This window comes from Mchenga conophoros, linkage group LG1 (assembly GCF_057382185.1).
Source record: "Mchenga conophoros isolate Kocher_MC1m ecotype Shallow Benthic linkage group LG1, M_conophoros_male_GT1.1, whole genome shotgun sequence".
Lineage (NCBI taxonomy): Eukaryota > Metazoa > Chordata > Actinopteri > Cichliformes > Cichlidae > Mchenga > Mchenga conophoros.
The window spans coordinates 6,947,767-6,973,623 of NC_140526.1; the positions used below are offsets into that span (position 1 = coordinate 6,947,767).

A 25,857-nucleotide genomic window follows, 5' to 3' on the forward strand; every position below is an offset into this window, starting at 1 on the left:
ATTTTCTCTGTAGGGTCATTAATTAAGAACCTTCCAGTCATTTATCCTCCATCCACAGTCTGTGGTGATAATATGTCTGGTCATGCTCACAGACACAAAGATGAAGACAATACAACTGATAAAAGACAATTGCATTTTACCAGTTCATGTATTTCATTTTAATGCTGATTGGCTCTTTTTGTCTCTTGCTGCCTTCTTAGTCCACAGGCCAGCAGCAGCAGCATCAACAGCACTTCATGCATGTAGCACCAGGCAGCATGGCCTACAGTCACAGTGGAGGAGGAGGGGCAACTTCCCAGGCACTAGCTGCAGCCACAGCAGCTTTGGCTGACGGTGGTATCCTCACCTCACCTCACTCGCACCTCCACAGAAACATAAACTCTTCACAAAGACCCCCGAGTGCTGGAAGTGAGTAATATGAACTTTGTGTTGTTCTTTGGTAACTAAACTTACTGTTAAACTGCACACTGAGCCGATGACAATAACTCAGAGGAGACATGAAAATGAATGTGTGCAAGGATGTCCAGATAAGCCTTAGAATTATGAGTAGAAGAGAGACTATGTAGAAAACTATGTATTTTAATTAGACAGTATAGTAGTTTTTAATGGAGTTGCAGGAGATGAGCCATGCAAACATTCTGCGCAGGAGGAATTACTGATTTCCATTGTATTTATTTATTTCTTAACATTGATTTGAAGACAGCGCATCTGATAAAAACAACAGTTTGACTGTTATTGTACAGAAAAAGGCCCTGCTGGGGAAAATACATTCGAGCAGATAGAAAGTGAACGATCTAAAGCAATCTTACTTAAAGCTGCAGTCTTATTTAAAATCTTATTAATAAGATAAAAAGATGGATGCATGCAGAGTGGTTCTTAGTGATTGCAGAACATTAAATGCGAGAAAAACGTAATAACGAATCCTAACGAGTGTGTTGTGTTTATCCTCAGGTGGCCTGCAGGGCAGTTCCGAGCTGGCTCTGCAAAATGGATCTGGACCGACTGGTATGTATCCAACAGGAGTTTAACAAACATGCTCTGACATGTATACTGCATACGCACAAACACAACTCCCTGCATATGGAGCAGTCTTTGCAAGCTTGTTTTGCTTGTGATCCCATGTGAGCAGCTGCATGTGTTAACTGTGTGTGATCTGTTTGAACAAATAGTTATTTGTTTTCTTGATTTTTTTTTTCTAGAGGCCTTAAGGGATTAAAATTAGCCAATAAATTACGAAAGAATGAAATATAAGAAAGAGGTTCCACAGAAATAATCTGATAATTAGTTCATGGCTCCTCTGAGGTTCTGTTAGCGCTTCTTAAAATAGTGGGAGTTGATGTAAGATGGTGATGGATTTGCTATTGGTCAGCTAAGGCCAGTGGATATGGGATGTGTTCTTCCAGGAGCCTGGCTGCACCTCAGTTTCATCCCTCCTGGTTTTTGTTGCTGCTCTTCTGCCCTTATGCTTTGGTCCACAACCCTTTCTACAAACTGTCTTTGCATAATTCCCCTCCTGCCATGGCCGTGCTCTCCTTCTCAGGAACACTGCCATTATGTAATGCCAAGAGAGAGAAAATATGAATTATTCATGATTATCTCCTGTATAATATATAGCTGTACTTTCTCCAGTCCGCATGCAGAACTTGGCTGTGGACGTGTTGATTTAATGGATCTAATACATGAGACTGTAATACTCCACTCCATTTTCAAGTGCATTCCAAAGCTCTAAATATTTAAAACTTGTGCTATATGCATGATGCTTTCCATTAACAAAAAAATATCCTTTGCAAAATTCTTACAAAAAGTAGCTAGAATCAGCACTTAAGTGAAAGTTGGAATTGAATTACCATCACTTCTTAACATCCTCCACACGTCTGTATTTAGTGAATGGATTTGGAAAGATCATACCATCAAAATCTCCGCCTCCTCCTCCACCTCATGGGAACAGCATGGTCCCTACCAGCCGCAAGACAGACCTCCGGGTCCTCATCCCCCACTCCAAAGGAATGATGCAAACACTGGTAAGCTTTATGTATTTATTTAGGTCCAATACAGAACAGCAATCAAGCTTGTAACATGTGATGTAGTTTTAGTTTTGACTGGAACTAGGAAGAGTCCTCTAGCTGCTGACAGCTCTATAAAACCATGAACCTTTGATTCCTGATCTGGATTTTATTAAGAATCAGAACAGTACATTGTGTTTTCTAAGCCTGTGGGATCCTGGAGTCAGGCATGAACAGGGTAAATATATGACACAGATTACCACAGAGTGGGCCAACAACTTTTGAGAACAATTGGTTTGACACTATTTGGGGCAGATGGTTGGTGGTTTTACAGATGAAATCATAGTTCCTTTGAAGAATGGACAATACTGGCAAAAGCTTGCATGCCTCATTTGACCGACTTCACTGCTACTTCTTTATAGTCCCTTCCAGTAGACTCAACAAGATTCAGTCTTATTGTGAACTAACACTCTTTTGATTACATTTAAGGTTCCCGTAATCTCTTTAAAACACACGTGGATGTGCAGAATCTATAGGCAAGGTGCAAAGTTCTGTTTGTGGTCCACTTCTAGTCAGATTTTTTTTTTTGGAAACGCTAGGATTTAACCAGTAGCAGTAGGCTTTAGGTAAAACGTCTGTGTGGAGAGTAAAAGGGGAGTGCCACCTTAGAAAGCCCACTGGCTACGCCAGAAGCTGTGAAAGATTGGCCATTATACTCAGAGGCTGAGTCAACAGACTAGCCTGAAGGGTTTCCAGACTGAAGTTTGTCACACATTTGACTAAATGCATATATATCTCATCATAAAATCTATGACCCAAATTGGCATTCACACTAAATAGCAGCTTAAACTAACACAAAAAAGAATGTAAAAGCTTATTAGTTCAAGTTTTGCCCAAAAGTTTTGGAAAACAACAGCCTGTTCATCTGAAAAGTCCGACAGTTCGACTAAGTTTCCAAGTCATATGTCTCTTTGTGAGGGCAGTGCAAATTCTTTATGGAAGCTCAAGTCTTGTTTAGACTCAGTACCAGTAGAACAGAAATGCAGAAATAATATCAAGTGCGAAAAATTGGGCATAAAAAAGTGCTTTAAAAGCTGCCTGGTACACACAGTTACGGTTCTTATATACATGACATCAGAGCACCAGTTCATGGTTGTGTAAGATGACTTGGAAGACTGTAGAAGGAGTCTGTTTTCCTTTCTTAAGATTCCACATTCTGCAGCTGTGCCGGGTCGCTGAAGTTATTGATTTGCCCTTAACTCTCCTACTGTTGCCCTTGCCTCCCACACTGTGCTCAGACATGATGTAACAATTAGTAAACAATGGAAACGGACACTCTTTTCTTTGTATTTTTCCTTTTATGGTGACCGACCAGCTCCATTATTCTACTGGTTGTGGTTTCCAGGGGATTTTTACATATTGCAGAAGGATATGAGTTTCTATTTTCTGGTGTTCTAGAAATTAATGTCGAGGTCTTTTCATAGAAAAAGGAAGAGTTTCACATATGTGCGATATAAGAAAAGAATATCCAGACTATTTAGAAATGAATAGTAAAATAAATCTATATTAAATATAATTTAGATTACAAATTCAGAGCACATTAGAGGTAGCTTTTAAAGTTTTAATAGCGATGTTTAATGTCACTGAAATTCAGAGTGACTAAATTTCTTTTGGAGAAGTGATGAATCAGCAGCCATTCATTCCACATTAAGTAATCATAATTCCTCATCATTCTGTTGATCTTATCTGTTTGTCAATTATCGGTGACTGGGTGACAAATAATTTGCTGTTGTCATGTTTGCAGGAAACAGAATCTGGCAGAGTCTAGTTTTCAGGAACTGTGCTGAATGGGTTTGCAGTCGTTTGAAGCTGGAACACTTATAAAATCCGAACCATGATACGGCTAATGCCTCCACCCTGTTTAAACCAACAGAAGAAGCCACTCATATTTTTCTTTCTGCTTTTCATTCACTCCAGCAAAAGATGTTGTGTTGTGGTCTCACAACTCCTCCTCAGTGTGATCATTTTGAAACTGCCTTTCACTTCCTCCTGTGCACATGTTAGTGTAAGCGGCATGCTTTGTTTAGTGTGTTTTGCACAAACAGGCGAAAACAACAAAGCAAAAACAACTGAGGAGGTCTGCATTTCTTAACAGGATGTCTGTGTCTACTACTCACTACCATGATAGCTTTAACTTGGATTCTGTAGTGCATTATCTGTAGTCCACAAATGCAAGGACACCATAGAAAACACAGGGAATGAGACATGTATGGGTTGGTTAACCCATTGTTTTTATGTTTGCTGAGCAATGAATGACCTGGTTCAGGGTGACGTGATTGAAAGATGAACGAAAAACAACTCCTAAATTCAGTGTGATAAGTTGAGTTCATGAGCCACCTGTTCTGAACCGATAGGCTATTTTAGGACAATGAATAATTAAGAATGAATTACCTGCTGCTATTCAGTTGATATTTCAGTTGTGTGTTTTCTAAAAGCAGACAGCCGAATAAATTGCACTGATATCGCTTTTTGGAAAAGAAGAGGATTTCATGTCATTAAAGGAAACTGACTGATAAATTAGACTATCAAGTCTTGGGTTAAACATAAACATTCAAAAAGTACATTTTTTAAACTAAATGCAGTTTCTGAATAGTTAGTGGATTTCTGTTAGACTTCTGTCTTTACAAAACATTCAGTTTTGTTGAGAAGAATGCAAATCCTTGTTCAATTCATGTGCAACTTCTGCTAGCACTATGGGAAGTGTAGGAAATTCAAAACTATATATTTTGAACTGATTAATGTTTTTTTGTTTGTTTTGTTTTTAAAACAGGGGATGTGAGCTTATACTGACATCTGGTGGTTGAAATGGGGCATTAATAATAATAATAATGGATTGGATTTATATAGCGCTTTTCAAGGCACCCAAAGCGCTTTACAATGCCACTATTCATTCACTCTCACATTCATACACTGGTGGAGGCAAGCTACGGTTGTAGCCACAGCTGCCACAGCATTACAAGTCTAGTTCTAGCGAACACTATAATTGCGATCTAAGCACAAAAAGCAACAAACTAAGAGAAGAGTAACATTTCATGAGTGAACTTAGTGACTTTATGTCTTTGTTTATTATTTGTTTTCAGAATAACCAAAGGATGAGTAGCAGTCAGTCCAGTCAGCCTCTTTCCACACCAGTTGTCTCTATCACCACACCCAGTCTACCCCATCAGAGTCTGGTTTATGCTGGCATCGGCTCGGCCTACAACGGTACAAGTTCTTTTTACTATTCGTGCTGTGTTTCTGTAGTTACCTTAGCCCTGCTGACCTCAATATTTTACAGTATGCCCCCCAAAAAATCAAATAAGAAAACAGTGTACATTGCGGTTTGTTTTAATTGGTTAATGGAATTGCTGAAGTAATTAGGTGGTGTTAAATTTCAGCTCTTTTAGACAGTTTATAATGGTATGACCAACTGTATCAGGGCAATTTTTAAAAGAATTTCCTCTATTTTTGTGTGTATTCCATTCATTTAACATAAACACTGTTAGATCTTTAAAATAAAAATAACATAAAGCAACAGCAGCCTGAAAAAATACAAAATGCTAGATTTAAATGCTACTTGGATGGAAGTGAAAAGGTGAATGTGAAAAAATGAATTGCTCCCTGGGCCTAATAGCTTGCCAAACTGCCAGCTTTAGCAGCAGTAGCTGCAACCACATACTTTTGATATCTAGAGATCAGTGCCTGGCATTCATGGTGGCAATTTGACCCCCTCTTCTATCCAGAAATGCTTTAGTTCAGTCACACTGGAAGGTTTTCAAGCTTATTAAGCAGCTTGAAAAATAATAACTTTTTTGTTTTAGTTTTAGCCTGAATTGTTTCTAATAGTTCTTGATTGTAAGGAATTCCCTGAAAAAATAACAAACTGGAGCTGTGAGATTTCATAACGATATGGGATGGAATACAAGAGTAAAGGCTGCGAATATAGGTAAAATGAAAATGACTCAGGTGTTTGGATGTAAAGGAAAAGCCTTACTAACAACAACAAAAGTCTCCGCGAGTATCCACAAATTGCAGTTAGCATCAACTTCTATCAAACAAGAGATGGGTAATTGTTTCACATGGGGCGTTTTTGCTCATTGTGGTCAAGTGGAACAAAACTACAACCTTAAACCTTGCCAAGGAAAATGAAAAGAAGTCTTATGAACACTGGCAGGACATTCTCTGGTTAAATAAAACCATTTTAGTCTAGATCAGATTTTATACAGTGTGTGTGTGTGTGTGTGTGTGTGTGTGTGTGTGTGTGTGTGTGTGTGTGTGTGTTGTTTTTTTGTTTTTGCTTTTTTTTATATTGACCTGGCCAGGACTACTACACTGGCTGCACAGTGGTAACTGTGAATCATGGATGTGTGAGTGTGCTAATCCATGGCAACATGAGTGCAAAAGGTCAGCCACTGAGCACTGCCGTTATGGGCTGTGTCTTTCTCCCATATCTCCTTCAACTGAGTATAGCTGGTTTATTCTCCTGCCTTCTATCTCTCTGAAATAAACCAAACCACTGTCCAGGATGAGACAACAAACATCAACAACAACATGGCCACAACTGACCGTGTGCTTAGTTAATACCTTAGGCAGCAGAAACCCGAGAAAGAAGAGGTGCAAGGAGACAAACCATCATGGGAGGATAGGCCCGTGCACGGTTTGCAGCAGATAGAAGGAGTGGCTTACATTCAGAAATCCTACCAGTGTCTGGACAAAGCTGGATTGAAAGACATCACAGAGGCACTAATCATGGCAGCACAGGAACAAGCTCTAAATACAAGATCCATAGATGCTGTGGTCTACCACACCAGACAAGGCCCCAGGTGCAGACTGTGTAAAGATTCCCCTTAAGACAACCAAGCACATAACAGCCCTGCCTTCTAGCAAGGCAGATGAAATCCCACTGTTAGTTGGAAATTACTTTTTTTCTGGCCTGAAATTTTCTTTAACATTTAAATTTTTTTCAAAGCACTCTATCCAGTCTGTATTCAGTTATATTAATAAAAAAACACCCTGAAATAGCTAATTAAAGTTAGTTAACTAACTAAAAACACTGTGATCGTTGCCAAATGATGTAGTATTGAAATATTTTTCTAATGCTACACAACAGAGTTCTCTGTGTTGTTGTGTACTATAAGTATTTTCAAACACAATGATTTAATCCAGTCATCAACAAAATACCAACTTTCAAAGCCTCTCAGCTACCTTGTGTCACAAAACTGAGTATAGAGGCCTCCGTGCATGTGGGCAAATACAGGGCTCTAGTGGGTGAGTTCTGGTTTCACTTTTACAAATTTTCAGCACATTACTAAAAGTGAAATAGTTTCAGGTAGCTTAGCAGCTCATAACAAGAATGTAAGAGAAGTTGTGGTGCAGCGTTTATACTGTATTCAAGTGTTGTTAAAAAAGGTAATGTTTGACTTTTTATAGAAGTGTAATGCTTTTTGATCGGCATGATGTGCATGTAGTGTATGAATGTGAGAGTGAATGAATAGTGGTATTGTAAAGCGCTTTGAGGGGTCCCGAAAAACGCTATATAAATGCAGTTCATTATTATTATTATTATTATTATTATTATTAGTCTCTCTCCTTCTGTCTTTGTCAGATTACTCCCTGAACAGTGGAGAGTTATCAGGCTTTAACTCTGCTGCAGGGCCCTCTCTGAGCTCAATGGCAGCATGGGAGCAACAGCAGCTGAGCTCCATGGGGTAAGAGCCTGACACAGTTAAACTGTCTCCCTTCATGATTTACAGATTAAATGTTTAACCATTTCTTTACACTGTTTTTTTTTTTTGTGCAGACATACTGTGTTGTTGACATAAAGTTAAAAATTACCTGATCATACAGTGTGCAGTAAACTGAAGTAGCGTGCACAGAGTTGGAGAAATGCAAATATGTATAAATATATACATAGATATAATATATATGATAACAGATTCCATGACATAGATAATTGCCCTAAAATATGTAATAAATAATAATTCTGGTTCAAACATCACACATTTTTGCTTTTGTGTAAGACCATGAAGTTATGTACTTTTGGGTGATGTATGTAATAAAAAGCTATTTTATAAATCAACATATCTGCTATATGTTACGTCTATTAGACACATTTTACCCTAGCTATGAAATCAATCAAATTGTAAGTACAATACTGGCCTCTTAATCTGTGGTAACGTAGATGTTTAAAAGAGCTTTAAACAGAAATGCAGTTATCTCCGCTTTTTACTTTAAATACATTATTATTATTAAATGTACTCAATAGCCACAGTTTTCAGAGAAAACGTTTCTGTTTACAGGCCGATTACAGCCATGTCACCACCAGATGGCATCTTCACTCCAGAGTCACAGCCTCAAATTTTCTCTTCCTCTGTCTGTAGGTCAGGAAGCTCCACTCTCTCCATCAGCACCAATCATAACATCAACATCAAAGCTGAGCCAATCTCTCCACCCCGCGACCACCTCAGCCAGTCTGGGTACATGACCCATCCACATGTTCACCCTCATCTTCACTCCTCTGCCTCCTCATCAGCTCGAGCAGAGATGGGGCGATCCCCTTCTGACAGCGTTGGCTCCTCCTGCAGCTCTCACGAGGGCAGCAGTGACCGGGAAGAGCAGCAGCGACCTGACTTCCACTTGCTCCCTGCGAGTCGGTCAGAGGGCAGGGAGAGTCCGACAGTCAAGCGGATCCGAATGGACAGCTGGGTGACATAGAGCCTGGAGCTACATCGAGAAGCTGCACCAGGGCAAAAAACAGGAAGGACACTGTTGTGCAAATGAAATGTGGTTTTTATTGATGTGTTCTGTTGAATTTTCTTTAATTTTTTTTTTTTTTGCTGTTGTTTTGGTTACTCGGAATTGCTTGAGAAGGGTTGAGCAACATTCGTCTGAGCATTCTTGATTGGATAAAGCTGAAATTACAGTGGTACTTCATTTAATCTTATTTTCTTCTTTTACAAACAATTAAAGCTTTGGAGATTAAATATCTGGGTCCAAATGCAGTACAGTTACAGTAGAGTACAGTTATTTCCATTTGCAGTGCACTGTGGCGCTGGATGGAAGAGAGACAAAGCATAAAATCAAAGTTCATGAGTGGGTAAAGTTACTTGGTGTCAACCAATTCATTTCTAATCTTCTCAGGGTTTAAAACCATTAAATGAGTCCATCGTGAAAGCAATACTCCCTCCACATCATCATTTCTGTTACTCCTCTTTATAAAAACACGTATTTATATCAGCCAAAGCAGTATACTGTTTTCTATGTTGTGTGTGTTTTTATATTGTGCACAAAATTATACAATATTTCATTCAGATTTGAAATCGAAAGCCATGGACACTTGTATATGTACTACCAAAACATGTCACTATTGTTTGTACATAGTATCTTTAATATATATCACTTTTGGTGTAACTATAGCGTTTTGTCAGTGTGTTTTATCTGCCTGCCTTCACACTTTGTCTCCTGAAACTCCCATAATTTCTTAGATAAAGCTACTTTCAGCTGCTCCTTTGTTACAAGGGGTCGCCAAAGCAGGTAGGTCTGCATATTTGACTTGGCAGTGTTATGCCAGATGCCCTTCCTGGTACAAACCCAAGGGGGATTTGTGTCTCTGGCTGGAATTTAACCAGCAACCTTTTGCTTGCCAAGCAAAGTTGTTAAAGCCTACACTACAGAACCATTTGTATCCTTTCTTAGATAAATAGATAAACTGGCTTTGTTAAGAAAGCTTAGGAAACAATTCTTAAAAAAAAAAAGGTTACTGGTCGAGGAGGCGTCTGTTTGCCTTACAGCTGAAATGCAGTGGCCTGGGTTCGAGTCGGATCTCTGGAGACCTTTGCACCCTCTCCCCCTCTTTCCTGTCTACTCATCACTGTTAAACTATCAAATAAAGCCCAAAACCCCCCAAAATAAATGTGAGAAGAAGACAACTCCTCTCTAGAAAAGGTTTATTGATTAGTTAATATATATATATATATATATATATATATATATATATATATATATATATATATATATATATATATATATATATATATATCCCTGTAAAAAAGATTTAGGAAAATGGATGCATTATAAAGAAAGATAAAACTGCTGAAACTTTTTAAAAAGCTGCTGAACAGCACATCAACTCCTGCTTGGCTGATGGTGTTAGGTGATAAAACACAATGTCATAGATCAGAAAACAAAGCGGAACTCTTTAGAGGAATTTGTTCTTAAATCTGTTATCGTATATATGTACCTTTGACTCCCATACCAGTGTCTTTTGATAGAGTATTTATCTGTTTTGGTCTTTATTAAATAAGTAACTTGTGCCTAATGATGGTTACACACTTAAGGCCATGTGTCTTTGTGAGATTAAGATTTTTTTTTTAAAATATACGTTGTATATATCTGAGATAACCATGGATGAAGACAGTTAATATAAATATTACTTTAATGGCACTGAATCCATACAATAAGAGACACATTGAATTCTTGTACTGAGAGAAATCTTACCTCCAGAGAGATGGGAATTTACTGAATGACTTTATGACTGAGCAGAAGATGATTAAACCTGAGAAAATGCAACATGTGGGTAAGTACAAGGTAGCGCATGTGGTGAGAAGCAAAAGCTGCAAAAGACTAACCACAGTGCTTCCACTGAATGAGAGCATGGCTGGAAAATGTAACAGCTTTGACTCTGCAATGAAAGACGGATACAAAAAAAGAGCAAAGTGAAAGTTTTGAAACACGATGCAGGGTTTTAGAACAGGATACTATTTCTATGTTTCTTTGACACCAGCAATAAAATAGCTACATGGACTGGTTCTTATATAGCGCTTTTCTACTCATCTGAGCACTCAAAGCGCTTTACACAACTTGTGCATTCACCCATGCATACCCATTCGCACAAGCACATTTTTCTTAGTGCATCATAGCTAACATTCACACACATTCATACTGCGATGGATGTATCGGAGAGCAATTTGGTTAGTATCTTGCCCAAGGATATTTGGCATACAGACTAGGGGAAGCCAGTCGAACCACCAACCTTCCGATCAGTAGATGACATGCTCTACCACCTGAGCTACAGCCACCCCGATATGTGTCTGGTACCTGGCTTCACGTGGCCAATGAATTGTAAATTACAATTGTGAAAGAAGCTGTGATGCTGATGGGAATGCAGCAGCGACGTGAAAACAGAAAATACAGAAAAAAGAAACAGCTCAAAAGCATTTAGGGCTGGCAGCAAGAGACATAGCAAAATCATAAACATTAGCAGTAAAGTACTTAATAATAATGGATTACATTTATATAGCGCTTTTCGAAACCCTCAAAGCGCTTATACAATTCCACTATTCATTCGCTCTAACACACTGGTGGAGGCAAGCTACAGTTGTAGCCACAGCTGCCCTGGGGCAGACTGCCATATCGCGCCATCGGCCTCTCTGGCCATCACCAGTAGATCTTGCCCAAGAACACAACGACCGAAACTGTCCGAGCCGGGGCTCGAACCGGCAACCTTCGATCACAAGACGAACTGCCAACTCTTGAGCCACGATCGCCCCCACTTAATGTTAATATTTCGTCTTTGTTGAATAACTACATTATGCCAATTAAATAGCAGTTGAAAGTGAGACTGTTATGACTGTGATTTTAAAAAGGTAAAACGATTCAGTTAATATGAAACGAGTAAATGAACAGAGTAGTCATATGAGAAGTGTGCAGCTTTTTTTCTTTTTAGCTCAGAGAAATCCACAATGGGCAACGACGTCAGTTACTCGGGGGTGGACGAGGGACGGATTAAATGTGCCAAGGTTAATGAGAATTATGAGAGCAAACAGATGTTTGAGGGAAGGATTAGTTTAAGATCCACAAAAAGCTGCCTAGCCAATGAGCCTAGCCAAAAAAAATTATTATTTTAATTTTAATGGTGGCTATAGCCTACTGTATCGGTAAGATGAATGCATCTTCATCTGAGCATATCTGCACATACATTTTGCTGTTATCTGAAGGCATTTCAACAAATGTTTTGACACACTTAACCACAGCCATAACCACATTTTATTTGAGTGATTTCGGGGTGTGTGACACGAACAAAACGAATGTAAAATGACATTCAATATGTTTCACTGCTGAAGACAAATACTTTAAAACTTACAGAAATGCAGATAACCTCTGTAAAAATATGTTTCAAAATACCCATGTATTTTTTTCAGGTTATGTATTTTATTCTCCTTTAATGTGCAGATGGACAGTGCACGCGGTCCTCGGAAGAGCTTTTATTTTGAAGAGCCCATAAGCCGCTTTGTTGTGTCATAGCTGATATTTGATGCTAAAAGGGAGAGGAGGAGGAGGAAGTGTGTCAGAGCCAGAAATTGCAATCGATGTGCACAACTGTTGCTGTTTTGTAATTCCAGCTACACTGAAATGAGTTGAATAAGGATAAATATCTTGGAGGTTTCCAGCAGCGGGCGGGGAAAAACAGGTAAATATGACTTTCTGTTTTTCCTTTTATTCTCTTTTCCTGGCGAGAAGCAGAAAGTTACCTGCTGGGGTCTTCGAGGTGCGGCTAGTCAGGTGAGCCTTCTTCCTGTCCGGCAACATTACTCCTGGTGGTCAGATGAGAAGTCACCTTCGAGCTGTCAGTTTGCCACGTGGGAATCTTTAGTTTATGAGTCTTTAAAGAAGGGTAACAGAGAACTCCTTTCAAGCATCTGACAATTACGGTAAATGTTTGTTCTTTCTCACGAATTGAAACATGTTGTTACATTTCATTTTAAATGATTTTTAATAGAGAGATAACATTTTCATCAGTTCGGCATTGATATCAAGGAAGAAATGGTTTCAGTGGTACTTTTAATGAATCATGGTCACCTCCCAGTGCTCCTGCAAGACGCTGCTGGACAAGCCTCATGTTGTCAGGGTGACACGGATGGTTACATAGTGTCTTGCATGGAGCTACATGGTAAAGGCTTGCATATAAAATGCACTATATGAAGAATACTGTTGTTGATGACATTTTACCAACGCTGATTGAATTTCGAAAACTTACTAGGTTCATACCGGCTTAACTGCTGTAGACCGACATACATCTTTATGGTTAGTATACATAGTAACAATACTTAAGCTTTCAGCTTTTATGTTGACTATTATATGTCTGAAATGTAGTCTACTGAATCTGTAAATGTTTTTTTTGTCGTTTTGTCTGTATTTTCTGCAGTCACTGTCTTGCCTCATATTAAAGCATAGGAACCACAAACTGTGAAATAGACTCGTTTCAGGAAATAGCTTGTCCTGTTCAGCAAGAGACGTCCGTGATGCAGTTACTCAACACAACACATCAGCTGAAGGGAAGAAAAAAGCATTAGAGGCTTCAAAGAGCATTGATGGATGTGACCTTTTGTAACTTGCATCAGTACTTTAGAACGTATACACACAGAGGGAATGGGGGTGGTAAATTAAGGGAAACTGAAAGTGTCTTGCTAAGGGGCACCACATTCTGCAGGAAGAGGTTTAGTGCAGGTTTTGTGTTCCAAGTCTCTGGATCTCTGCTTTAAAGACTGAGCAACTTTCTTCTAAAGTATATCTAGTATTTGTGATTAACACTGTCAATACAGTGTCTTCACTGTCATTTTAGTACAAAATCTCCCACAGGTGCTAAAATGGATTGAGATCTGACGATCTGATTTCCTCATGTCATACTCTCCAAACCATTCATTGAGTTGTGTCGTGGAGTGGGGGAATTGAATTATTTCCTCAGGATAATGTTAATTAGTCAGAAATTTGGTTTGTGTTTAGGCTTCAGCTCTTATGGGAGAGGTGGATCAAAACCTTGCCAAAAAATTACCCCTACAGCGTAACAGATTATTTCCTTTATTTTGTCAGAGGTCTGTACATGATAAATATTTTAAAAATGAGAGCACAATTTCCTGTAATTTCTAAGGAGCTTGCTTTCAGGATAAGAACTTGTATGCAGAACATTTCAAAATTGACAGAAGCCTTTGTTGTTTATCTGCTTCAGTAAATCATTGCCTGGTCAGATCTCTACATCTCTAATATTTAGAAGACCCATTCAGCCAGAGTACTTTAATGTTTAACAACGGATTAACCCGGGATCATTATAAAACAACATCATCAGTTATTTGTGTACTGTCGGGCTTTTCATAAAATCTGTTTTTTTTTCCTTCAAACAGCGGCGTCCTCATTTTGAAATGGGAGACAGAATGCACTGTGTGCAGTTGTGCATGCTTTTCTTGCAACCACTGATGCATGTGTGAGCTTGCTTTAGCTTTTGTACTAACACTGAGTGATCCCTTTTGTATAAGAAATCATGCCAATCAGACAGGATGCCTTTCTAGTACGTACTAGTATCAAAGGATGATTTTCATACACACCTTGGCATTAGTCATATTGCAAAGGGTTTTTTCATGGACAGTAAAAGTGCTTTCACGTACATGTACCCACTTTCAGGTTTGTTTAACAATGCGACCTTAAACCATTGCCTGTTTATTTCCTGTTTATTGCGATCTAGAACAGTTTTTTAAGCAATCTTGCTGAATGTCTCGCTATCTAATATAGTCAAAAAAGTGACTTAAAAGGAGGCTGGTGAGGAAGGTTTTGGGACATGTTTATCTGTATGATGGACAGTTGGCCTCAGCATGTCCTTGAACTGAGCTGGCTTCGTGCAAAAGCCTTCATGTGGACCCTGACTGTTCTGGCTCTAATGATGTGTTGTACAAGGATAGGCAATACAAGCTTTAACTTGGTGAGACATGGCAGGCAGAAAGAGTGGATTTTTTTTTCCCCATGTACTTGCTCCGTAACATTTTAGGATAGTGAAAAGAAAATGTTCAAAATGTGCATTTAGGCGTTTAATTTGCTATACTTTGTCTGTTGGAAATTCATGCAGATGAATATACAATAACTACTGAATTTGCATGTTTAAGCATAAAAATCTAGTGAAATTAAAGAAATGACACCTCACTGTGACTATCATAAGGTAAATAATGGTTTATGTATTTCAGCCACTTCACATGTACTACTTTGCTTGAACTTTGGAGTTCCTTATTTGTGCAGTATAACTATATGGTGCCTTAAAGTGCTTGCTAGACTTTTTTTTTTTTTTTTAATTCATGCAGGTGTGTCCTCCAATTAATTTCCAATCCTCTGATTAGATTTATTTTTTTAATAAATAAATAAATCTCCTTTTTGTAAGCTCCATCTAATGTGTAAAGAAGGATTAGTGATTTGCCAGAGCATTAATCAAGGGCACAATGACTGCAGACTTGACCAGTATGTTTCTGATGGTGGGGAAACAGGAACCCCCCCCCCCTCCTCCCAAGTTGGCTTTTAGAGCTCACAGCTGAGCTGATCTGCAGCTAATTATCAATGAGACATCAGGTCTTCAAACTACAGTCAACGGTGACAGTGCCCATACTGTATAAATGAATCAAATAACAAAACCACCTTACTTCAAAGGTCATGATACTTACCATGACTGTCATGAGGTAAATAATGGTTTATGTATTTCAGCCACTTCTCATTTATTACTTTGTTGGAACTTTATACTGCACAAATTAGGAACTGTAAAGTACAGTACATTATCCAATATCTTTTTATTTATTTATATATTTATTTATTTAGGAAGGGCATATTGATTCAGGACCGAGCCTTAGTTTTTTGCATCATGCGGTTAGCCTTACTTTAGTTATACATACATGTATTTTAGCCCATACAACCAACCAGCCTTCTGGATCCTGCAGGGTGGCTGTGAAATGTAAGAAAAATTCTTCAATAGTCTTCTGAGAAACTTTTCATAGTACAAAAATCCCCCCTATTCTGATGAAGCATCTTGCCTTTCATCAGAGTCTATTCTTGCCAAATGAAGAAGTGGGCCTCATCTTTTTTTTTAAAAATTTCTAATGATTTGCTGTTTTCCAGTGGTAACAGTGGCTGGACTGTCAGTTGAAAGCTATGTCGTATCCTGCTCTGTTGAGCATGATTATAGCTTTTTGGGGGCTTCTTTACAGCCCCAATTCCAAAAAGATGGGACACTGAAATTTATTACACCTGAGAAAAACCTGAGAAAATATACTGTTTTTATTCAAACTAAGGTGATTTTGAATTTAATGGCAACAATATATAACCTCAAAAAAAGTTGGGACAAGTATAACAAAAAAGATGTTTACAGAGGGAACTCCAAACTTTCTGGAGATTGTTAGCTGCCAAACTCAAGTATAATTTCTTTTTCTTCTCTTCCTGCATTTTTACTGTTTAAAAATTTGACATGTTGTATTCTGTTGTGTATTTGGAAAAAAGTGGGTTTGTGTAAATCATTGCAGTTGTTGTGTTTTTGAAACTATACTTAATTCATGCCCTAAGTTACACTAACACCATTTTCGAGTCAAATCACATGATCAATGCCCTACATTGCAATGTTCTGCACACATGGTCTTTTTCTCCCATTACTCTTTTAAGCCCATCACGCTCTTGAAATCTCCTTTGATTCCATTAATAATTTTGCTCGAGATGAAGTTTGATCCTGAAATTAGCTGATATTCTAACTTAGGCTTTGTAGTGAAACATCCTGCCAATAAAATGCAGTGACGTGAAAGTGATGCAGGCTATCAGCCCTGTTGGCAGTCATGCACGTTAATCGGTTGGTCTGTGATGACCAATAAAGCAGTAATGCGACATATATCATTCCAGGTTCCTGTTTTTTGAAAGAGGACCATCTGGAATATTTAGTATTTAAAGTTATGATTTTAAAAAAATCTTCATACATGTAGTGAATTCAAAATGTCAATTGAATTGAAAAAGTGGATTGAAAAGTCCATATGATGTGAATTTACTGGAAAGTTACCACAGTGAGTGGCCATAATGTGATCTACCTTCCTCATATTCTGTACAGGCAGCACACTCACCAAATGGAGTATTTCTACTAGTAATGCCGTGTCTGAAATGGACTGTTTCCTGCTACGTGCCATTCTGTGGCCAAAAATTTGGGCGATAATCAGACCTGATAATCCCAACTTTGGTCCCTGAGGGCAGTGGAAACGAGCTGTAAACACGAACTGACATATTGTGTATTTTCTTCTTAAAAGATTGAAATGACTGAGTTAGTTCACAGTGCGTTTCTGTCGCTCACAGCTAAGTTTATCTGTAGCTAAAGCAAAGACTTCAAACTACAGTCAACAGTGACAGCGCCTTTAGGTGTATAAATTAATCAAATGAAAAACCACCTTGCTTCAACGTCATGAAACTTGCTGTGACTATCATTAGATAAATACAGTTTTATGTATTTCAAACACTTCTCATTTACTGCTTTGTTTGAACTTTGGATTTCCCATTGTGCAATATAAAGTAGGGTATAATCTTACATTATATGGTCCCTTCAGGTGCTTGCTAGTGTGTGCCCACGTGAGACACAGATTACAATTAATCAGTCAGTTACTGTAGTTCCAAATACTCCTGATAGCATTTAGTTATGTGTCTACAGAATCAATTTCTTCCATTCCAACTTATCCAGCACAATGGGCAAGATCAAAGACCCAAAGAATGTTATGCTTTCGGCCTAATTTTCTACTAAGGCTACATGACAACTTTAACTGCATTGAGGGGCAAATGGACTGGGTCATGTACTGTAAAATATTGGATTCAGCCAGAATACTGAAGCTCTATTGTGGGTCTTCCAGCTTGACGATGACCCAAAACATACCATGGCAATAAAGGAGAGGCTAAAGAAGAAAATTAAGGTCACTGCAGTGGCCTAGTAGCTGTGGAAATCTGTGGAGAGAGTTGCTAAGTGGCAGACAAGAAACCTTAAAGATTGAGAGTTTTTGTAAAGAGGAGTGGTTATATCTTTCCTGAGATGGGTGGAAACCTGGTGACCAGCATCGAGAGCAGTCTTACCGCTGTGCTTGCCAACAAGGGCTTTTCCACTAAGTACTAAGCCATGTTTTGCTTGGGGATCTAATACTTAGTCATTATCAGTGACATGCAAATCAACTTTTATGTAATGTGTTTTTTTTGGGAGAAGTATTTTTAGTTGATTATCTCTCTTTCTAAATTTTAAACTACCATAAAAACGAGTAATAATAATAATAATGGATTGCATTTATATAGCGCTTTTCTAGGCACCCAAAGCGCTTTACAATTCCACTATTCATTCACTCTCACATTCACACACTGGTGGAGGCAGTTACAGTTGTAGCCACAGCTGCCCTGGGGTAGACTGACAGAAGCGAGGCTGCCATATCGCGCCATCGGCCCCTCTGACAAGGCCCTCTGTTGGCCTTGTCTTGCCCAAGGACACAACGACCAGAACAGAAAGAACAGGGGGATCGAACTGGCAACCTTCCGGTTACAGATGAGCTTCCCAATCCCCTGAGCCATGGTCACCCACGGTCGTGCATGTTTAATTCTTTGCAAGTGAACATAAACTAAATTCAGCAGGGGATCCCATAATTATTTCCTGCACTGAAGGAAATAAAACTGATAATCTAAGTTGAGGAGAACATACGCCCACTGGTGTTGAGTAAACAGATGCACACTCAGTGATATACGTGTTGCTGAACATAAGGCAAGGGGATGCCTCTGGCAGACTTTTGACCGACAATTGAGACGCACACATGCAAATTTGCTAGAGGAAAGTAAGATGGCATGAGACCTTTTAACATACTGTGTTGATTTTTATAAATGCAAGGAGTAGAACTATTGAACGTATCACAAACACAATATGTTATTTCTGAAGTTGGAGGAAGAAACCAGATTTCACACATGTCTAGAACAAATTGGATAAGAGTCACTGACTGGGCAGTTCCAGTCTCAGTGTTTCAATTGCATGACTTAATTCTAGAGATTAGATGATCATAAATAATCTGAAGCTAAGCTTTTTGATAACATGATGTTATGGTGTTGAGTGATTGCGATATGGAATGTAAGTGCGAACAACTGTTTCAACTCTAAACATAATATTTTGGTTCTTTGTTAGATCTAGTGTATATTGATAAGAGCAGCAAGTTTGGAATCCCTACACAAACTATAGAGCATTTCCTTAAATAGTCTGTTGGCTTTCTTCCTCTTGTGTGTGGTTTGAAAAGGGGAGAGGTGAAAGTAAAAGTCAAAAACATAATGCATATTTTTGGCCTACAAAAACATACCTCCATTATGATCACGCTCTGCTTACTACCTGTGGGAGATATACGTCCCAGCTGCTGTCAAGCTGCCATCAAGGACTCATGCTTTTCTGGTTCAATTTTCTCATAGCCAGGCAGGTGACAAACAATAAAAATGAGTTGTTGTAGTCTAATACCTGGAGAAACAACTTCAGCTAACCAGTAGGAAACATTCTTGTGGAAATGATAACCTCTTATGATATTTAACATCTTCTATTCATGTTCCATGAATATGTTTTGCTTTGCTGTCGATGCCTGAGATTACATCCTCCATAATAATATGACGTCTGCCATCTCCGCCTCTCACCCTACACTTCCCTTTACCTGCTGATAGCATGACAGGTCGTTGGCCGCAGTTGATGACAATACAAAGTGAGAAGCTGCTAAGAGGATTATCAGGTTTTGTCAGAAGCAAAGGGCTGGTAATGTTTCTTTTTTTTTATATATTTAATTGATCATTTAGAGCTTAAGCATGAATGACACATCACAGTATGCATTCTGTGCTTTGTCTTCCCTGTCTTTGTTTCTTCAAAAAAGCTGTAAGTTTGCAGTGGCTAACCTGTAAATGAATGACAGATGAGACACACACACACATACAGGAACAAGCTATTAAAAAAACTATGTAGTAGCTGAAGTCGGCCCTCCAAAAGATATACAGCCGAGCTGTAATGTAAAGCTGTCAGAATAGTCTCCTTCCGGGTGAGAATAGTTGTCGTCTTCAGTTAGAGGTGTGACTATGATAGATGGGGCTTTATTTATAGTTGAAATTATTTTTGTCTACTTCCTTTTATTCCGAGAAGCATTTAAAAAATCTTGACGTGCAATATTAACCTACATCTGTAAACTGTTTTTTCTACTTTTTTTTTCTGCAGTGAATCTAATGACTAGATTGTTTTCATGAGGCTGAAAAAAGGAGTGGCAAAATTCTAAATTTACCGGTAAATGCACACCACAAAAAGTATGCCTGCTTTCTGTTCAAAGACTTGTGTATTGTTAAGGTATTGTCCTTTGACCTTTTAATTTCCCAAGAGATTTCTTCCTGATAGCAGAGAGACCTGGTCAGTGGAAGTGAGCTCATAACAATCATTTTACTGGCAAAACTGACTTTGCATGATTTGATGATTTCTTCTTTTTTTTTTTTCTTCTTTCTTTCTTCCCTAATGCATTATTATAATATAATGTTATAATTTCCCTTAAATGAAATAACAGACACAGATATCTGAAAAAATAAGTCATTAAGTCACATGGAATATGACATGTAGACAAAGATGAGGCAAACAAGTAAGTGTGTGTGTGTGTGTGCCTGTGCCCAACTTTGTTTCTGTGCACCTGCTCATAATGTATTGTTAGAATGGGGAGCCAAGAGAGTATGGAAATTAAATCAACACAATAAATGAAACGATGAACAGATAAATGCATGAATGAAGTAATTAAAGAAAGAAGTAAGCAAAATGAACACAAGTTATAAAGGTATTGTTACTACAGTGTATTGTGTCTATTTGCATGTGTTTTTGTTAGATGCAGTGCCTTGTCTCTGCACCCATGAACAAAAGAAAACATATTAACATTATTTGTAACTCACAGCATTTGAGTAGACTAAATTTCTGTGTTAAAAAGCCCCTCTTTGTCAACATTATATTGGAGTGCACACGTGAGTTTGCATTATTAATTGCAGTTGTTCCAGCTTCCTCTTCTGTTATATAATTGCTGCAGGTTGTTTAATTTCTGGGTCACCATTATAAGCATATTTTATGGCACTAAAGGCCTCTGATAGATAATGTGTGTATTAGGGCTGCCACGATTAGTCGACTAGTCACGATTACGTCGACTATCAAAATCGTCGACGCGTCGTTTGAAGCTTTGTAAGATCACAAAAGACGCAGGAATAAGTAGTAGGATTTAAGAGTGTAATAACAGACTGAAACAGAAGATGGCAGCACTGCATGTACAAGGATGCCAGCTGCCGTTAAACCCCAAAGAAGAAGGAGCTTTGTCCCAGAATTCATAGCGCAGCCCAGCTCAGTTGTCAACAATGGCGGCAGCTAGTTAGTTTTAATATTACTCTTATTATTCTTTCTGGGTCACAAAATAAACGTTTAACATATTTTCAGGCGAGAATGTAGCTGTGTAAACCTGAAATATCTGCTCAGTTTATCAAGACACCACATATTTTCAAAAGCGCTCCGACGTTTTCGAAGAGGTCTGTTAGTCACTAGCTCGATAGCTAGCCGGGGGCCAGGCTCACTAGAACCCGTGAGAACACCGGACTCCCCGCAAATTGTTTTCAAACCCACCGCTGTCTTTCGCTACTCAGGTTAAATATATATAAGTCACTTAGATAACTTAAAAATGTTATTGTTTGGCTTTTTTTTGTAGTATTTTATTTGTTCCTGAGTAAATCGGTTTGGCTGAGATTAAAGTTCTAGTTTTTACACAGCTGAATAAACGTCAAGCAGACAGCTGATTATCAGAAGTGTGAGATGCTCGAGAATATACTCCGGTGTCCTGTTATATTTTAGATAGCAAGGAGTTTATTAAACTTCACCGAAACAATCTGCAAATGTCATTAAAATTTAATAAACTATCATCTTGTCTTTATTTTAAAGACAAGATGCTGTAAGCTTAAAGCTGTATATTTGAATATTTGACATTAAAGATCGCCACCAAATCTTTATAGAAATGATTACAGTAATTCACTGTGCATTTTGTTCTTTAATGTGTTTTAATCCTTGTGATTATTTGTTCCTGTAGTTGATGAAATGTACTAAATGCAGTTTGAGCTTAGCTACAGATATGCTTCAATGACTGACTCCTCTCATTCTCTTTTTTTCACAATAGGTGCCAGTGATGTCCAAATCTTAGACACAGACTAAACCTTGCATCCATCATGGAGAAGAAGCCAGGCATGATGCAGCATCTCCGGCAGAAGATGCTGCCACATTTCAAGCGGGGCAAGGATCCCTTAAACAAGTTGGCTGTCCAGCTTGACCACAATCGGATGAGCTCCTCCGTTCCTGACGTAAGGAACGTGAAGCAGGATTACCCCCACGTCTCCTCCAGAGTGCCTTTTCAGCAGTACAATAGTCCCAGTTATAGCGATCCTTCCACACCGCTTGACAGGCCTCCTACGGGTCCTGTAGGAGGTGGGAGGAGTGTAAACCTTAGAGCAGGTAGTGGAAGAATAGGGAGGAGTGAAAACAGACTGAGCGTGCCTACAAACTGCACAAACCGTTCTTCTTCCCAGGAATCATTTAACAGTCTTTGTGGAGAAGAGACATCTTCCCGGGAGACACACCAACCTGGACGAGGCATGGAGCCCGAGGAACTTGCACTACCAGAGATGATGACTGTTTACACTCCAGACAGTGCAGCTGTGGATGATTCCCTGGACAGCTCACAGGTAAAGAAAATACTTTTGAAATAACCTAGCAGATTGGGCATCTCCACATACGGAATATTCATATAATGTTTCACATAAGGATTGAACCTTCTGGGACACTAGCACTGACGACTTGCATTTTTATTTTAAATATTCACTCATATTTTGACTTTGTAGTTCCTGTTATATCTAATACTTTGACACCAAAATTAACTGACAAGTCAGCATTTTTTTCCCCCCTGCAACACACAGTAAAAAAAACATGTTGTACATTGGCGGGGTTGAGGTATCAGGTGTATTTACACTTGACTTGCAAAGTTTAACTTGGAAGAGCTGGATATGGTTGCAAATCGAGGTCCATCCTAAATCAATAGTCTACAGTAGAACTGTGCAAACACTGCTTCTGGTGGATTCACGTCTTTGTTAAAAAGACAAGGATGTAGGCTGTGAGTGCCAAACAGAGTCACATTTAAAACTATTGTTTGTTGTTTTGTTTTTTCTTTCTTTCTTGAAGTTAAGAGACAAGATCGATTAGATTTAACCAATTATTTTATAAATTGTCTTCCACATTAAACGTTTTTGTTTGCTTGCTTTTTGGGACAAGTGTAAATAAGTGTATTTTATGGTATGAACTATCCATCTTGCTACACATTCCTGTTTATTGCTCCAATGATTTCATATTAAAAGAGATTTGCCCTAATTGATAGAAGTTACATTTGTTCAAGTTATAAATCTTTCTCAGACTGAGGCCTTTACACACTGCGTAAAATTTAAGCGAATATTTTGTGTTCATTTTAAAATATTTTTTGAACTTTGACTCATTTACACCAACCGTGTAGTTTCACAGGGCAAAACTGGCACACCAGTACCGAATACACAATTTTATCCCAGCTAAACTCTGGTTCAGTGGTCTCCTCGCAATGACTTTTGTGCCTCCTCAGATGTGGTCTTAACTCTACCAACAAGACCTCAAACTGACATCCTGAAATATATATGAAAGCATTGGAAACCCTGAAGTTCTCCTTGCTGTTGCCTTCTTGTGAGAATCACCTAACTACTCAAAACAAACATACACCATAATCCGGTCTTGTGATGATGTGATGAATCCTGCTTCCGGGCCCAAACTACTCTGCGTTTAAGAAGGCTGTTGTGTTTTTAACATGTTTTAATGCTTTGCATCTTGTTCTATTAAATCTCAACAATCCCCTAAAAACAGTCAGTGATAACTGTTGGCCTCTGGGTTTTATTACCGCTAATCATTTTAAAGCTCAGTTTTTAAAACCTTACGCTGTAACTACAGCCCAGGCAGTATATTAATGACTAACCTCATATTGTGGATGGATTATCTCAGTTGTTCTCCTGACTGTAGTTTGGTCCGTTTGCATCCTGCCATGCGATTGCATTTGTTCCTAACCATCGGGAACCCTCACGTTAACTTTTATCAAGTGGAAAAATGTTAGCGTTCATCCTCCTGCTTCACTGTTTATATTTTGCTAACATAGCAAAACTAGCTGTGTTACTAGTAATCACATTATATACCAGCTAGCCAAACTTCAGTAACCCTATAAAACCTCACTGCTGTTTACTTTCCTGGCTTAATTTATGTCAGAAGTAGTAACAGAGCTGTACGTCTTAATTTATTTCAGAGATCCCTCAGTCAGAACATGCTATATTATATTAGATGGAAACTAGCGAGCTAACTTCTAACTCTGTTAAATTTCATAAATTCTGTTTTCATGGATGCCTGGATGTTAAACTTAATTTTCACACCTGGTAGAGCAGCAACACTGATCATTTTATTACAGATGAAAGAATTTAGACAGTTTTTCAACTCTCAGTGATGCCGCAGTGATCATTTGACTTGGGGACCTGCAGCATAGTTTGGGCCCAAACGCAGCTAATGACGTCAGACCTAAAGACTGGATACCCCCTCCACCAACCTTTACACCTGGCACATTGCAGTCAAGTACTGTTGTACTGGCAACCGCCAAACACGGGACAAACATGTAATTTGTCACGCTACAGAACACTTCTGCACTGAGTCTTTGCTCCACAGCATCCAGTGCTTTGCATTGCATTTCTTGATGTAAGGTGTGGATGCAGCTGCTTGGCCATGGAAACGTATTCCATAAAGCTCTCTGTGCAGTGTTCTTGAGCTAATCTGAAGGCCACATGAGGTTTGGAGGTCTGTAGCGATGGACTCTGCAGAAAGTTGGCACACTGTGTTCCTCAACATTTGCTGATCTGGCTCTGAGATTTTATGTACTGTACCAGTTTGTGGCTGAAATGCTGTCGTTCCCAGGCACTTCCACTTTGTCATAATACCACCAACTGAAGTGAATGATTTTAAGGATCTGGATTGATATTAGTTCATATATATTACTGTGGCTTTATTTTGTGTTTTATCTCAGATGTGTAATTATAATCAGGATAAACACTACAGAAGGAGACTATTGGCTGTTTTTATTGCCAATTAAAAATGTCATCTGGCACCTGGTGTCAGATAGAATCAGTTGTAAACCTCATCTCCTTCCTCATTCCATTCTCTGTTAAAATGACCCGGAGGTGGATTTTTGATCTACGTCTCTCAAGTACAGCTGCTACTCGCATTTCTAGCATAACAGTGATGTGTAAATAATAGGGCTGCACGATTAATCGTTAGAAAATCGCGATCTCGATTCATACTTATGTGCGATCTCATTTCCAAATGACAACGATTTAAAAAAAAAAAAAGAAAAAGAGAGACGACGATTGTACCTCATTTTGATCCGGGACGTAATCTGCATGAAAACAAGCGCTCACTCTTCCTGCTCAACAAATAACAAGGGCGGAGCCTTATACCACGTGATACAGAAGCTGTGCCGTGTGATGCTAAAATTAGCAGGTAAAAAACAACGGAGAGCACGTCAGGGATGACGAGAAAGTGACAGGAGAAAATCCGTCCCGGTCAACCACCCAAACATTAATAACGGGAACCTTATACAGCGCTTCCCTATACCCGTCGAACTCCCGCAGGCACAAAGAAATTACGGAGGCTATTACTTATCACCTGACCAAAGATATGGCTCCCATCAACACTGTGCAAAACGAGGGATTTAGGAAAATGATCAACACCCTAGACAAACGCTACACAATGCCGTCCCGCAACTATTTTTCTATTGTTGCACTACCTGCTCTATTCACGCAGTGTCGAGCAACGGTGGAGACGGAATTTCAAGCAGTACAACATTTTGCGGCAACAACAAAACGTGAGACATTTGTTGTTTTTATGTTTATT

At 38.8% G+C, this 25,857-nt stretch overlaps 2 protein-coding genes across 6 annotated transcripts in view; both read left to right on the forward strand.

Annotated features, from left to right (window-relative positions):
• Window positions 1-9,968, forward strand: part of LOC146582826 (myocyte-specific enhancer factor 2A-like) — a 45,913-nt gene extending 35,945 nt beyond the window's left edge. For all 3 annotated transcript variants that reach the window (XM_085295326.1, XM_085295407.1, XM_085295486.1), the window contains exons 5-10: window positions 201-408; window positions 952-1,005; window positions 1,885-2,021; window positions 5,144-5,267; window positions 7,648-7,750; window positions 8,423-9,968. In XM_085295326.1, the coding sequence (XP_085151452.1) occupies window positions 201-408; window positions 952-1,005; window positions 1,885-2,021; window positions 5,144-5,267; window positions 7,648-7,750; window positions 8,423-8,756 (960 nt within the window). In that variant the 3' untranslated portion in view covers window positions 8,757-9,968. The remainder of the gene's footprint in view (window positions 1-200; window positions 409-951; window positions 1,006-1,884; window positions 2,022-5,143; window positions 5,268-7,647; window positions 7,751-8,422) is intronic.
• A 2,381-nt stretch (window positions 9,969-12,349) lies between these two features.
• mctp2b (multiple C2 domains, transmembrane 2b) overlaps window positions 12,350-25,857 on the forward strand; it is a 43,345-nt gene continuing 29,837 nt past the window's right edge. For 2 of the 3 annotated variants that reach the window (XM_085295612.1, XM_085295699.1), the window contains exons 1-2: window positions 12,351-12,510; window positions 22,040-22,601. In XM_085295612.1, the coding sequence (XP_085151738.1) occupies window positions 22,089-22,601 (513 nt within the window). In that variant the 5' untranslated portion in view covers window positions 12,351-12,510; window positions 22,040-22,088. Of the gene's footprint in view, window positions 12,511-22,039; window positions 22,602-25,857 lie in introns of all 3 variants that reach the window. The other variant, XM_085295787.1, reaches the window with a different exon arrangement.